This window comes from Coffea eugenioides, chromosome 2 (assembly GCF_003713205.1).
Source record: "Coffea eugenioides isolate CCC68of chromosome 2, Ceug_1.0, whole genome shotgun sequence".
Taxonomy (NCBI): domain Eukaryota; kingdom Viridiplantae; phylum Streptophyta; class Magnoliopsida; order Gentianales; family Rubiaceae; genus Coffea; species Coffea eugenioides.
The window spans coordinates 19,482,701-19,493,588 of record NC_040036.1 but is presented as its reverse complement, the minus strand read 5'-3'; the positions used below and the strand labels follow the sequence as shown (position 1 = coordinate 19,493,588).

The following is a 10,888-nucleotide window of genomic DNA, read 5'->3' as shown; positions in this document are numbered from 1 at the left end:
TATATTTATCATTCCCATGTTATTTGGTGCTATTAAATTTTAGAAAATTTATTATTATCATAACTTAAATTAAGTTATGTTGGTAAAGTTCAAGTGTAGAATGAAACCTGCTTAGTACTTAACACTAAAAAGAAAAAAAAAAAAACAGTGAACCTTTGAACCGGCCGGTTGGACCGGTCGGACCGGTCGAACCGCGAACCGGCCACCTCTCCGGTTCACTGACCGGTCCGAGTTTAAAAACATTGCTTATCAGGGAAAAAAAAAAAAAAAAGCTTTGTAAGGAGAGAAATTTAGAAAATGGGAGGATGTTTGGTTGTGGATAGAGGGCCCCGCAAAAACGTGGCTGTGTCGGCTGATGAAAGAGCGGAATCCGTTTGCCGCATTCGAACGGCGGTGCTTACAAGCGTTTTCCTTTTCCCCCCAATTACCCCTAACAATCCGAATATATGTGGGTCGCACGGATCGAAGATTCTCTCCCCCTAAACTAAAAAGAGTTAAAAGTTAAAAAGTCCTCCCAGTCCCACGTTGAAGAAACTGTAGTGCCCCCCCGGTCAGTCTCCAGCTCCAAGTCCGAGGAAAACAAAACACGCGACCGAGAAGTTTCTCCCACATTTGACATTTCCTTTTCTCATCATCTTCACTGCCCAGCAAAGCATAGTAGTACTCCTCTTCCACAACTTTTAAACCGGAAAAGCGTTCTCATGCATGCACCGTTTCTTCATTCCCTGCCTCACGCCATCCATCATTTCACTTGTGCTATACCCATAAATAAATGCCCTTCACCATTTCCATCGAACTGCTTCTAAATTTCTCTCTAATTCTTCTTTCGCCCTACATTTTATTTTCTTCCAATTCTATTTTCTTAATGCTTCTTGGATACAAATTTGATTCTGTGGATTTCTCGTCGAGAGTATAGCCAATTTTAGACCTTTATTGACCCGATCCTCCACAGGAATGGATTCCACAAGCCCGTGCATTGGGATCATATGCCCATCCTAACAAGTTCGAAAACCGAAACTAGTATTATGGTGGGCTGGATTCCCCCCCCAAAAACCCCCGGCACACGACCAAACAACAAAAAAGGGCCTGGCCACCATCTCTTTCCGATGTAGAAAAATCATACGGTACCCAAAAAGAACTCTAGTTGCCCAAATAATAAGAAAATCGGAGTACTACAGTCCCTTTTTGAGTATTGGATCCACGATTTTAAGTTACTACGTGTTGCCATGTGATAGGATGATATGTAAAGCTGGAAAAACTAATCCAAATTAGCTATGGTGGATTAGCAATTCACAGATTTTTATAAGCGATTCTATCCCCCCGTCTCTACAGCTCTCACTCAACATGTCACCACTCAGCATCTGTTCTGATAAAATGAGCATTTAGGACCTTTGATGTTGTGAAGCCATCTAATGGACCAAGAGCTCAGTTAATTTATGATTGCATATGATTCTCCATCCAGTCAGTTGGATCCTGGAAAGGAGACAAGATTCCATATCAGTTGTGTCTTCGACAAATCCTTTACCCATTTACTTCATCGATGGCCAAATATTCTAAAACGTTCACGGAGCGCAGGATTTGGTTTTGTAATCAGAAAGAATGGTACCTCAGTAAAACGGCTTGGACAAACTTAAATCACTAGTCAAGCCAGCATACTTCATTTTTGCTAGCCTGTGTTTGGTTTTCTCTGAAAGATAATACATGGATCTGATGGGACAAGCACTTGACATACTGACTTCATTGGTTAGGTGGTAAGAGTCTTTGCAGCCACGGAAGTTTATCTTACTAACTTGAAAGAAACACCTCAATGAAGCTCAAACTTAATTTAGCATCTGTTACATGCAAGAATGCCATACTTTAGAATTTTCCAGGTTAGTTGTGCTTCTGAGAAGCTTAAGTGAGTCGAGTCTATAGCAGTCGCATTTTTTTCTCTAGGAGATGCTTCTTACATGATGCACAAAGGCCCTTCACCAAGCTTCAACTGTCACTTATTTTACATTAATTTTCCCTTGGTATTAGACTTAGCACTCTCATCATTTTCGTTTTTGTCATTCAGTAGGTTCAGTGCACAGCATAAGTGCAGAAACAGATCTGAAGTTTTAGTACAATTATCAACATGTAACCTTGTTAGGAAATACTATTCTAAATGTCACTTCTCTGGAAACAAAATTAATTTGACCAACAGATTAACATTATGAGCTCAATTCTGACTGTACACTTACTCAGACCATGCCAATGACGTTAATATTATCAAATCCATCAAAAATATTTCTACAAGATTCAAGGCTTCAATATCTTTACTAACAGACACTTGTCAAGAAGAGGAACAAACCTGCACCTTGGTTTTCCTTTATGTGCTTCCACACACTCTTCACTACATCAACTCGAGATAGCGCATATTCACCAGTACCAAGGAACTTGACCACAATACCTGACAAGAAAAGGGGGCCAAGGCAACCCGACATTCTCCCTTTCTGCTGTTTTTCTTTTCATTTTGGTTCATCAAAACCTAAATATTGGAAGAAAAAGAAAAAAAAAAAAGAGACAGTGCTTGCTCATTCAGATTAAAAACTTATCTGTTGATAATTCCATAATAAACTACAACCAATCTGATGACAAATGAGAATGTTCAACAACTTTATCACATCAAAGTTGTACGCCAATAAGACACAATGTTAAGTTCAGAAAGTTTGCATGCAAGGCCTGTCATGCAGACAGTAAAGAAATGTCATTACATAGAGAGCTGATGCTTTATGAAACTTGAAGCTGTCATCTCACCTTATTGCCGGTCCTTTTCCCGCTGCCTTTTCTTCTGTGAAGATTTGATAGGAGTTGCTACATGGAAGAGAAAAGATCAATTAAAGTCATAAGGTTCCATAAATTAATGTAAAACAAGTACTCAAGGACACATAAGCAACACTGAGCTATTGGTTGAGTTCAAAACATAATATATCCAATTGGCCCATTCATGGTTGACAGAAGTCTTAAACAAGTCATACATATCATTCAAGTTTGGAAAAAATACAGAGTTATGTGGAACTCAACGGTCAAAATCAGAAAAGGCCAAATCCCAGAGAAAAAGAATACATGATACTGCATATTGTCAGGATTTCGATGACCACTATAATTAAGATAAGAAGGATAGATACCAAGAAAATGAGTCTAAAGAGTCAAAAAACTGTTTGTACTAAGTGCATATGTGATGCATTATGACCACCAATATTAAAAATATCAGACTATGCTGATGGTTATACCGCTAAGACAAATGTCCATCTTCAATTAGAAATGGTGCAGATATAAATGAGAGAATTCCTCATTCCTCTTTGTTAGGCTCTAACAAGTATTATGAAAAAAATCAGGCAATTAAACACAACTCATAATGAAGAATTCGATGAGAGAGTATTGGAAAATAGGCAGCTGATCCATACATGACACGAGTTAAAGATATTTCTTGTTTTAAGTCAGTTGTAGATCAGACTAAATGATCAGACAAATCCTGCTCTAAACATTCATTCAATATGGAGACATTGAACATATCTTCAAATGAATACCTTCTCCAAGAAGCAAGAAAAACTTTTAAGAGGGGCTAATTACAAGAAAGAAACAAGAACATAAGAGAACAGGTGTATTGGGCCCTTTCACCCTAGAATAACAGTCTACCAACAAGGGTCAAAACAAGTTCCACAACCCAAAACTGTTCTTAATAAAATAAAGACGGAAATAATGAATTCAACATGCTTTAAGAAGAATGAAAAAGAATAAAAACCATAAATGATTGATACAGTGAAAAAAGTATTAAAAAAATTTATTTTGGCAACCCAATTTCAAGCATTCAAAATTCATCAACTTTGACCTTTATGGATACACAACAAAAGTCAATATTAAATTCAAGGGTAAAATATAAAAAAGCCCCTTGAGGTTAAGCGAACATACAGAAAAACCCCCTATAGTTTCAAAACATACATTCTGATACCTCATGATTTGAACTAATTTAAAAAAGCGATAGAAATCGTTTAAATTAACGGCTTTGAAAAACACGCGCTTCTTTAGTGAGTATTTGTATTGGAAAAAACAAATCTTCATTTGACATACTTATTATACCCTTAGAGTTATAATACAAAAAGCCCCCTGCAATTAAGCAAACTTACAGAAAAAGTCCCTTATGGTTTCAAATCATACAATCTAGTACCTCGTGATTTGAACTAATGTAAAAAATCAACAAAAATCATTTAAATTAATGAGTTTGAGGATGCTTGACACGGAAAATAATTTTTTAAATAAAAAATTTAGGTGATATACCTATTAAACCCCTTGGAACTCATAAAATTTTCAAAACCAACCCAAAACTCCCAATACAATTCACCTTATTTCTATACATAAAATAAATAAGCAAAAATTTCTAAATACACCCGGGGTTTTTTTTGTATTTTACCCTAAATTCAATTTAAGTGCGGTCAACTATATACCACCACCTTACTTTTACAGTCCCTAGGCGAGGATTCCGTCCCATCTCCAATACTGATATACAACAGAAGATGGAACCATGTTGGATTAAAAAGAGTTTGTACATTGAAGAGCACTTCCAAATAATTAAAATCATGGCTACAAATTACTTCGCTTTTTTGTTGTGAATCAGCACTTAAGAACTATGAACATGCAGAGACCAAAAGTAAAATTCAGTGAAGCAATTCCTTGAGCACTTAATTTTGTGCATCCTTTTCTTCTACTATCCTTCTTTCATATAACACAACATTTTGAAGTTCGGATTCATAACGGAGAAAGAGGATTACCTCAAGTTCTCAATTCCATTATCAAAGATTGTCATCCTATGAGATAATCTTGTCAGTAAATGGTGCAGTGAACATAAACTCATATTTGAATTATGCTTAACTAAAATGTTCACCAATAAATAACCAAGTTCCGATCCATCACGGCTAGATTTTTCCTACAGCTCTATTTGTCACCTCTGTTAAAAGAATATAAGTATTCTTGTAGATAATAAATTAGCAAGGGTATTCTTGTAAATTTGTTAGGTTTGTACTCCTATAAATACTAGTTGATCACTCATAATACGGTGACTAGATGTTTAACCCTAACCCTAGGACTTTAGCTCTGATACCATGAGAATATGTATCCCTAACCCTAGGACTTTAGCTCTGATACCATGAGAATATGTATTTCGGGAAAAAAACATCTAGTCACCGTATTATGAGTGACCAACTAGTATTTATAGGAGTACAAACCTAACAAACTATTTACAAGAATACCCTTACTAATTTATTATCTACAAGAATACTTATATTCTCTTAACAACCTCAAATTCACAAATCTGGAATCAAGTTAATTTCTGTATCTTCAGAATAACAGAAATAAAATACTCAAAATTCAGTAAATCCATATTGACCTAACCATATAAAGAGAGAAAATATAAGCAAAATTTAAGAAGACAGTTTCAACATCAAATTGTATTACCCTTTGAAAATATAGGAAGGAATTGATGAAAATATAGTGATGCAGAATTGGCAAACAACCAAACATCCTCAGTGAGAAAGTCATCCACCAAACAGTCACCAGTATTATTTATATCATTCTCCTGACAGGTGTCCTTCCAAGTAAAAGAATGATACTCTGTTATTCTTTTTGGAATTTCCAAATCATCAAACTGTTTATTCAAACTTTTTTTTTTAAAGAACTTCCAAAAGTCTAATAACAGAGAGTAGATTAAGCTGTACCATATTCTATATCAATGGGCCATATGTGCTTGGAGAGTACTTTATTCATTTGAAACATGTTGATAGTATTGACTCGAAAAATGGCACGCAAGGCTTCATCACATATAATTTTCCGCTTATCCTTTGGATTTTGCAAATTCTTCTCCCGGATGTAAGCCCACATTTTTTTGACAACCTATAAAGTCACAGGAACCAATGTCATACATAGAACTGAGCATGAGGCATATTGCTTCAACATCATAACACACCTCGGTTCTAGCCATCTCAGGCACTCCAACAAGTTCCTGAAGTTGGGGAGATATGGCACATGGTTTGCTAAAGCCACTTCCTTTTTTATTTTGAATTGCATCCATCCTTTGAGACCTACTATGATGAAATCAGAAGAAATGCAACAATGTTAAGAACATGAATCTGTCAAGAGCAAAATAATTAATCAACACACACAACACACACACACACTCTCTCTCTCTCTCTCTCTCACACACACACACGTATATATGTTTACCGTCAAATGCTGATGATTATAACACAAACATATATGCACACAAAGACACCTTAAACAGAAGTGTAAACTCATATGAACAGTTAGGTAGTTATGTAGATCATACTCTGAATTCAACTTAAAATGGAGTAGTACAAGACAAGTCTGACACCTAAGGAAACAATAACTTTGTTCCACTGAAAGTCATCAATGTGTTACAGTTAGCACTTTATTGTCTTCAAAGCTAGTGTTTAACTTCAGTGGGTACTTCATGCTTGCAAAGTGATTAGATAAATGGGTTGTAAAGCCAAATCTTCTCCCTCAAGTTAATTTGCTTACAAAAACATCTCAGACTGAACCTGTGTTGGAATAATGAGTTTTCTAGACCAAACAATTTCATCCTCAAACATAAGATGGGACACAAGGAAAATGATATAGACGAAAATTTATGTTTTCCATCAGCATGGTGTTGGCATGTCTATCACCTTTTCTGAAACATTCCATACAGAATCCCATCAGTTATAAATGACTTCTAGACAACTTCCTTAATCGCCCATGCCTCAAGCTGGAAACAGAATTCCTATCTAGTCTTCTTGAAAAGTTCTCTTTAACCATTCCATCTTTTCCATTCCCAACCTTAATTTGTCCAGGAGCAAATAATTAAATAATACTATTCAACTATCAGGAGTCATTCCTTGTGTCCTTAAATTTAGAAAATGATAGACACAACAAAAACACCATGAACATTGAGATTACAAGTTGGACAAATTAAACTTTGGGCATAAAATTGAAACATTAAACACCTTTTGCAATTCTCCTACAATAATGCACAAGGATAAACCCAATTGAATTTCCGAAAAAGCAACTCTGGAAAAATCTTTCCTTTTCTTTCAAGCACCAGAAACATTGAAAGACAAGTTTCCGTACATCAGTAGACTACCTTTTTTGCTTATTTCTTATTCCATCACTTTCTTCTTCTTCTCCTCCTCCTCCTATGTCCACTTCATTGGACCCACTGTACTCATTCTCTTCTTGCTTCACATCCTCTGATTGTTCTTCTGTCTCTTCACCATTACCGTCTTCTTCAGCTTCTTGGTGATCTGTCATTTTGAAGATGGGTTTGCAAAACAAAAAGGTTCAGACATTGGCATTTGATCATCCAAATGCAAGTTTTAACAATTCACTGACTTTGACCTCTATGTATTCCTAGGAATATCAATATTATAAGCACCCCAGTAGCTACTCTAGGTAATAACAGTTTCATAATTTCCAGGCAAAAAAGGCAAAGATTCTGTTCCATCTCTTAAACATATGAAATATGTACTGAGAATCTTCCAAAAGTCTAAGAGTATAGCTTAGGAAAAGACATACCATCTTCTGCATCAATGGGCCACATGTGCTTTGACAGTGCTTTATTCATCTGAAACATGTTAATATTCTTGACCTGAAAAATTCCATGCAAGGTTTGATCACATATTATCTTTCGCTTATCCTTCGGATTTTGCAAATTCTTCTCGCGAATGTACACCCACATCTTTTTGACAACCTATAAAATCAGAGTTAGCGACAACGATAACTTGGAGAATGGGCATTTCTTTAACACCACAATGCACCTCAGTTCTAGCCATCTGCTGCACTCCAACAATTTTCTGAAGTTGAGGAGAAATTGCCCATGGTTTGTTAAAGCCGCTTCTCTTTTTCTTATCATTGTTATCCATCTTGTAAGACCTACTGCATAAGAGCAGAAAAGAAAACAAGAAATTTAATGTAGTCATTTCCATGCTTAGTTCATCCAACTTATATGCTTTACTTGATAGGACCAAAGTTTCCAACACTCAGAATCATAAAAGAAACAGCTAATGTAATCCTATTATGAATAACAATTATGTTGCGTGTATTTTAGAAGGATTATGTATCCAAAACTTTGATGTAGTCATTTATATGCTTTAGTTGTATGCACATATGCCAAAAATAATTGTTACCTTCTCTTCTTGCTTCTCACTCCATGACTTTCTTCCTCATTTTCAACGTCCACTTCCTGGTGAACACTACCCTCATTCAGTTCTTGCTTCAGATTCTCAAATTCTTGTTTCATCTCTTCACCATTACTATCTTCTTCTTCCGCTTCTTCTTGATCTTCTTGATGCTGTTGTGTGTTGTGCTTCTGGGGTTCTGCAAGAGGGGTTGAAAACATCAATATTTCTGATAAAGGTATTTCACTCATGCAACCCACACTTCCTCGAAAAAGTATAAATGCATGACCGCAGAAGCGTCAAAAATTTTTGGTGCGAACAATTCAAAAACAAACATGTCACCATTATAAAATATTAAAGAAGCATATAAAACATGATCATGCGGAAGAAATTGGCAAATATCAGTCATTCTAGAAAAAAATCATCTATGTATAGTGAATAGAAAATATATCGATCCTTCAACATAAGTTTACTCCTAAGTTAAAGAAAACTGTTATTCATTCTTTTTAGAACTCTCAAGCTAACCAAATTCCCAACATTAAAGAAAGCTTTTGTACAAAATCTTCCAAAAGTCTAAGAACAGAGCTTGGTAAAAAATATACCATCTTCTGAATCAATGGGCCACATGTGCTTGGACAGAGCTTTATTCATCTGAAACATGTTAATACTCTTTACTTGAAAAATTCCACGCAAGTTTTCATCACATATTATCTTTCGCTTATCCTTTGGATTTTGCAAATTATTCTCCCTGATGTATGTCCACATCCTTTTTACCACCTACAAAGTCACCGTGAGTGACATGAATTGAATGATGACATGGACAAACAGCATTTCTTTAACATCATACAGCACCTCAGTTCTAGCCATTTCTGGCACTCCAACAATTTCCTGAAGTTGAGGAGATATTGCCCATGTTTTGCCAAAGCCACTTCCCTTTTTCTTTTCATTTTTATCCTTCTTGTGAGACCTACTAAATAAGATAAGATAAGGACATGGAGAATGTTAAGAGCGTGAAGCTCAAGCAAAAGAAAATGCTAATCCAACCATGCTGGATGTTTACTTTCAAATACTATTTATGGTAAGTTAAGCACATACTTTTAATAAGATGCATTTTTTTTTATGTGATTAAATCCTTGAAGTCACAGGTTACAATGCATTAACCCTGCTGCTGTGACAGATTTCACACTTATAGAAACCATATTAACACACAATTGAACTTTGCAAAACTAAAAGCAGCACTATCAGTAATTTCATAGGTAAGTAACATCGTACAGAAATAACTAATTCAACCAAAAAAAAAAAGACCTCGTTCACTCCATCACACTACCAACTATGCACCATATAAGAAACAAAACCTGTCAGAACCCAAGTCAGTAATCAGCTGAGAGTCGTAAATATGTTAAAATTAGCAGTTTATGGTCCTCAGAATTTTTCACTTCAGTCAGTAATTGAATCATGATACAAGCAAGGATAGCAGATTCACAATCACTGCAAGTTGAGACTAAAACACAAATCCTCCCCCTCCCCCCTGCCCCCGCCCCGCAGGTGCCAGGGGCAGGAATTTACACATTCATCAAGTAACAGTAGACTGCACCATTGCACTAGAATAATGAATTTCTTGTTAACCAAATTGTATTATTTAGCAGCATTCTGACTCACTGACTATGGCATCTCTATCAACATTGTGAACATCCCGTACAGGACTATCTTTTTTGACACCGAGTTTCTAAAGTACTTCCTTATCGTCCATTGCTCAAGGTGCATTATCCTGAATTTTCCATCTATTCTTGTTACTAATTTTTTTTTCCACAAAAATTTGTTCATACTTTCTCGTTTACTTTTGCTTAACTAGGGGCAAATAATTCTTGCGTTCAACTTACAAGTCATCTGTCCTCCAATCCTCAAATCCAGAAACACACCCAGATAAACAATGAATACACCACTAACATTGAATGAGCAAGACTAACACAAATTAGTACGACTTTGACAACTGATCTTTAGGGCAGAAAAATTGGACCTTACAAGAACTTAAAATAACATACGCGAAACAAACAAAGGCTCAAATTTTCATTTCAATTCCAAAGACAAGAAATTGTGGAAATCTTCATTTTCTTCTCGTTTATTGCGAGGGGGAAAAAAAAAAGAAAATGCCATGAAAATATGATACCTACTAATACCACTCAATTAATTGAGTACCTTTTTTGCTTGCTTCTTACTCCATCACTTCCTTCATCTTTTCCAATTGCCACTTCCTGGGTGTGGGACCCACTATCCTCATTCTCATCAACTTGCTTCACATCCTCAACCTTTACTTCCCTTATCTCCTCATCATCACTGCTATCTCCCTGGGTTTCTTCTCGATGTTGTTGTTGGGCGTCATCGTTTCTAAGTTCTGAGAGGAACAAGTCAATTTGCTCGCTTATGAAGGTTTTCCTGTCATGCAGACTAACCCCGAATTCCTCCTCGAGTTGGCGGCGAACGGAGCCAGCGGTGGCAATGTCCAGGTCGGAGGTTCGAAGGATTTCCCTGAGCCGATTTACTAGCTCCGACTCCGAAACCATTTTCACAAACTCTGTTTGTCAATTAGGAATTAGGATTAATGAGAGAGCGAGCGAGAGAGAGAGAGAGAGAGAATTGCAAATTTGTAAGTGCAGCACGCAGCAGATGAGGAAACCTGCACAAGCCCAAGTGAAGAAGGAACA

The 10,888-nt window shown here is 36.3% G+C and overlaps 1 protein-coding gene across 6 annotated transcripts; it reads right to left on the bottom strand.

Annotated features, from left to right (window-relative positions):
* Window positions 1-1,190: 1,190 nt before the first annotated feature.
* LOC113754189 (gelsolin-related protein of 125 kDa) lies at window positions 1,191-10,888 on the bottom strand. Of its 6 annotated transcripts, none has more exons than XR_003465146.1 (12): window positions 10,383-10,888; window positions 9,039-9,156; window positions 8,789-8,963; window positions 8,196-8,385; window positions 7,827-7,944; window positions 7,585-7,759; window positions 7,154-7,313; window positions 5,981-6,098; window positions 5,733-5,907; window positions 2,779-2,835; window positions 2,333-2,509; window positions 1,191-1,473 (listed from the first exon to the last, which is right to left on the bottom strand). XR_003465146.1 is itself a non-coding variant. In XM_027298546.1 (11 exons), the coding sequence occupies exons 1-10, from the start codon at window positions 10,745-10,747 to the stop codon at window positions 2,780-2,782; spliced, it is 1,650 nt and encodes a 549-aa protein (XP_027154347.1). In that variant the 5' UTR covers window positions 10,748-10,888; the 3' UTR covers window positions 2,226-2,509; window position 2,779. The 6 variants fall into 6 exon arrangements, 4 of the variants coding, with proteins under 4 accessions (XP_027154347.1, XP_027154358.1, XP_027154372.1 ...); XR_003465151.1 differs by lacking the exon at window positions 1,191-1,473 and adding an exon at window positions 5,473-5,605 and having other exon boundaries at window positions 2,226-2,509; XM_027298546.1 differs by lacking the exon at window positions 1,191-1,473 and having other exon boundaries at window positions 2,226-2,509.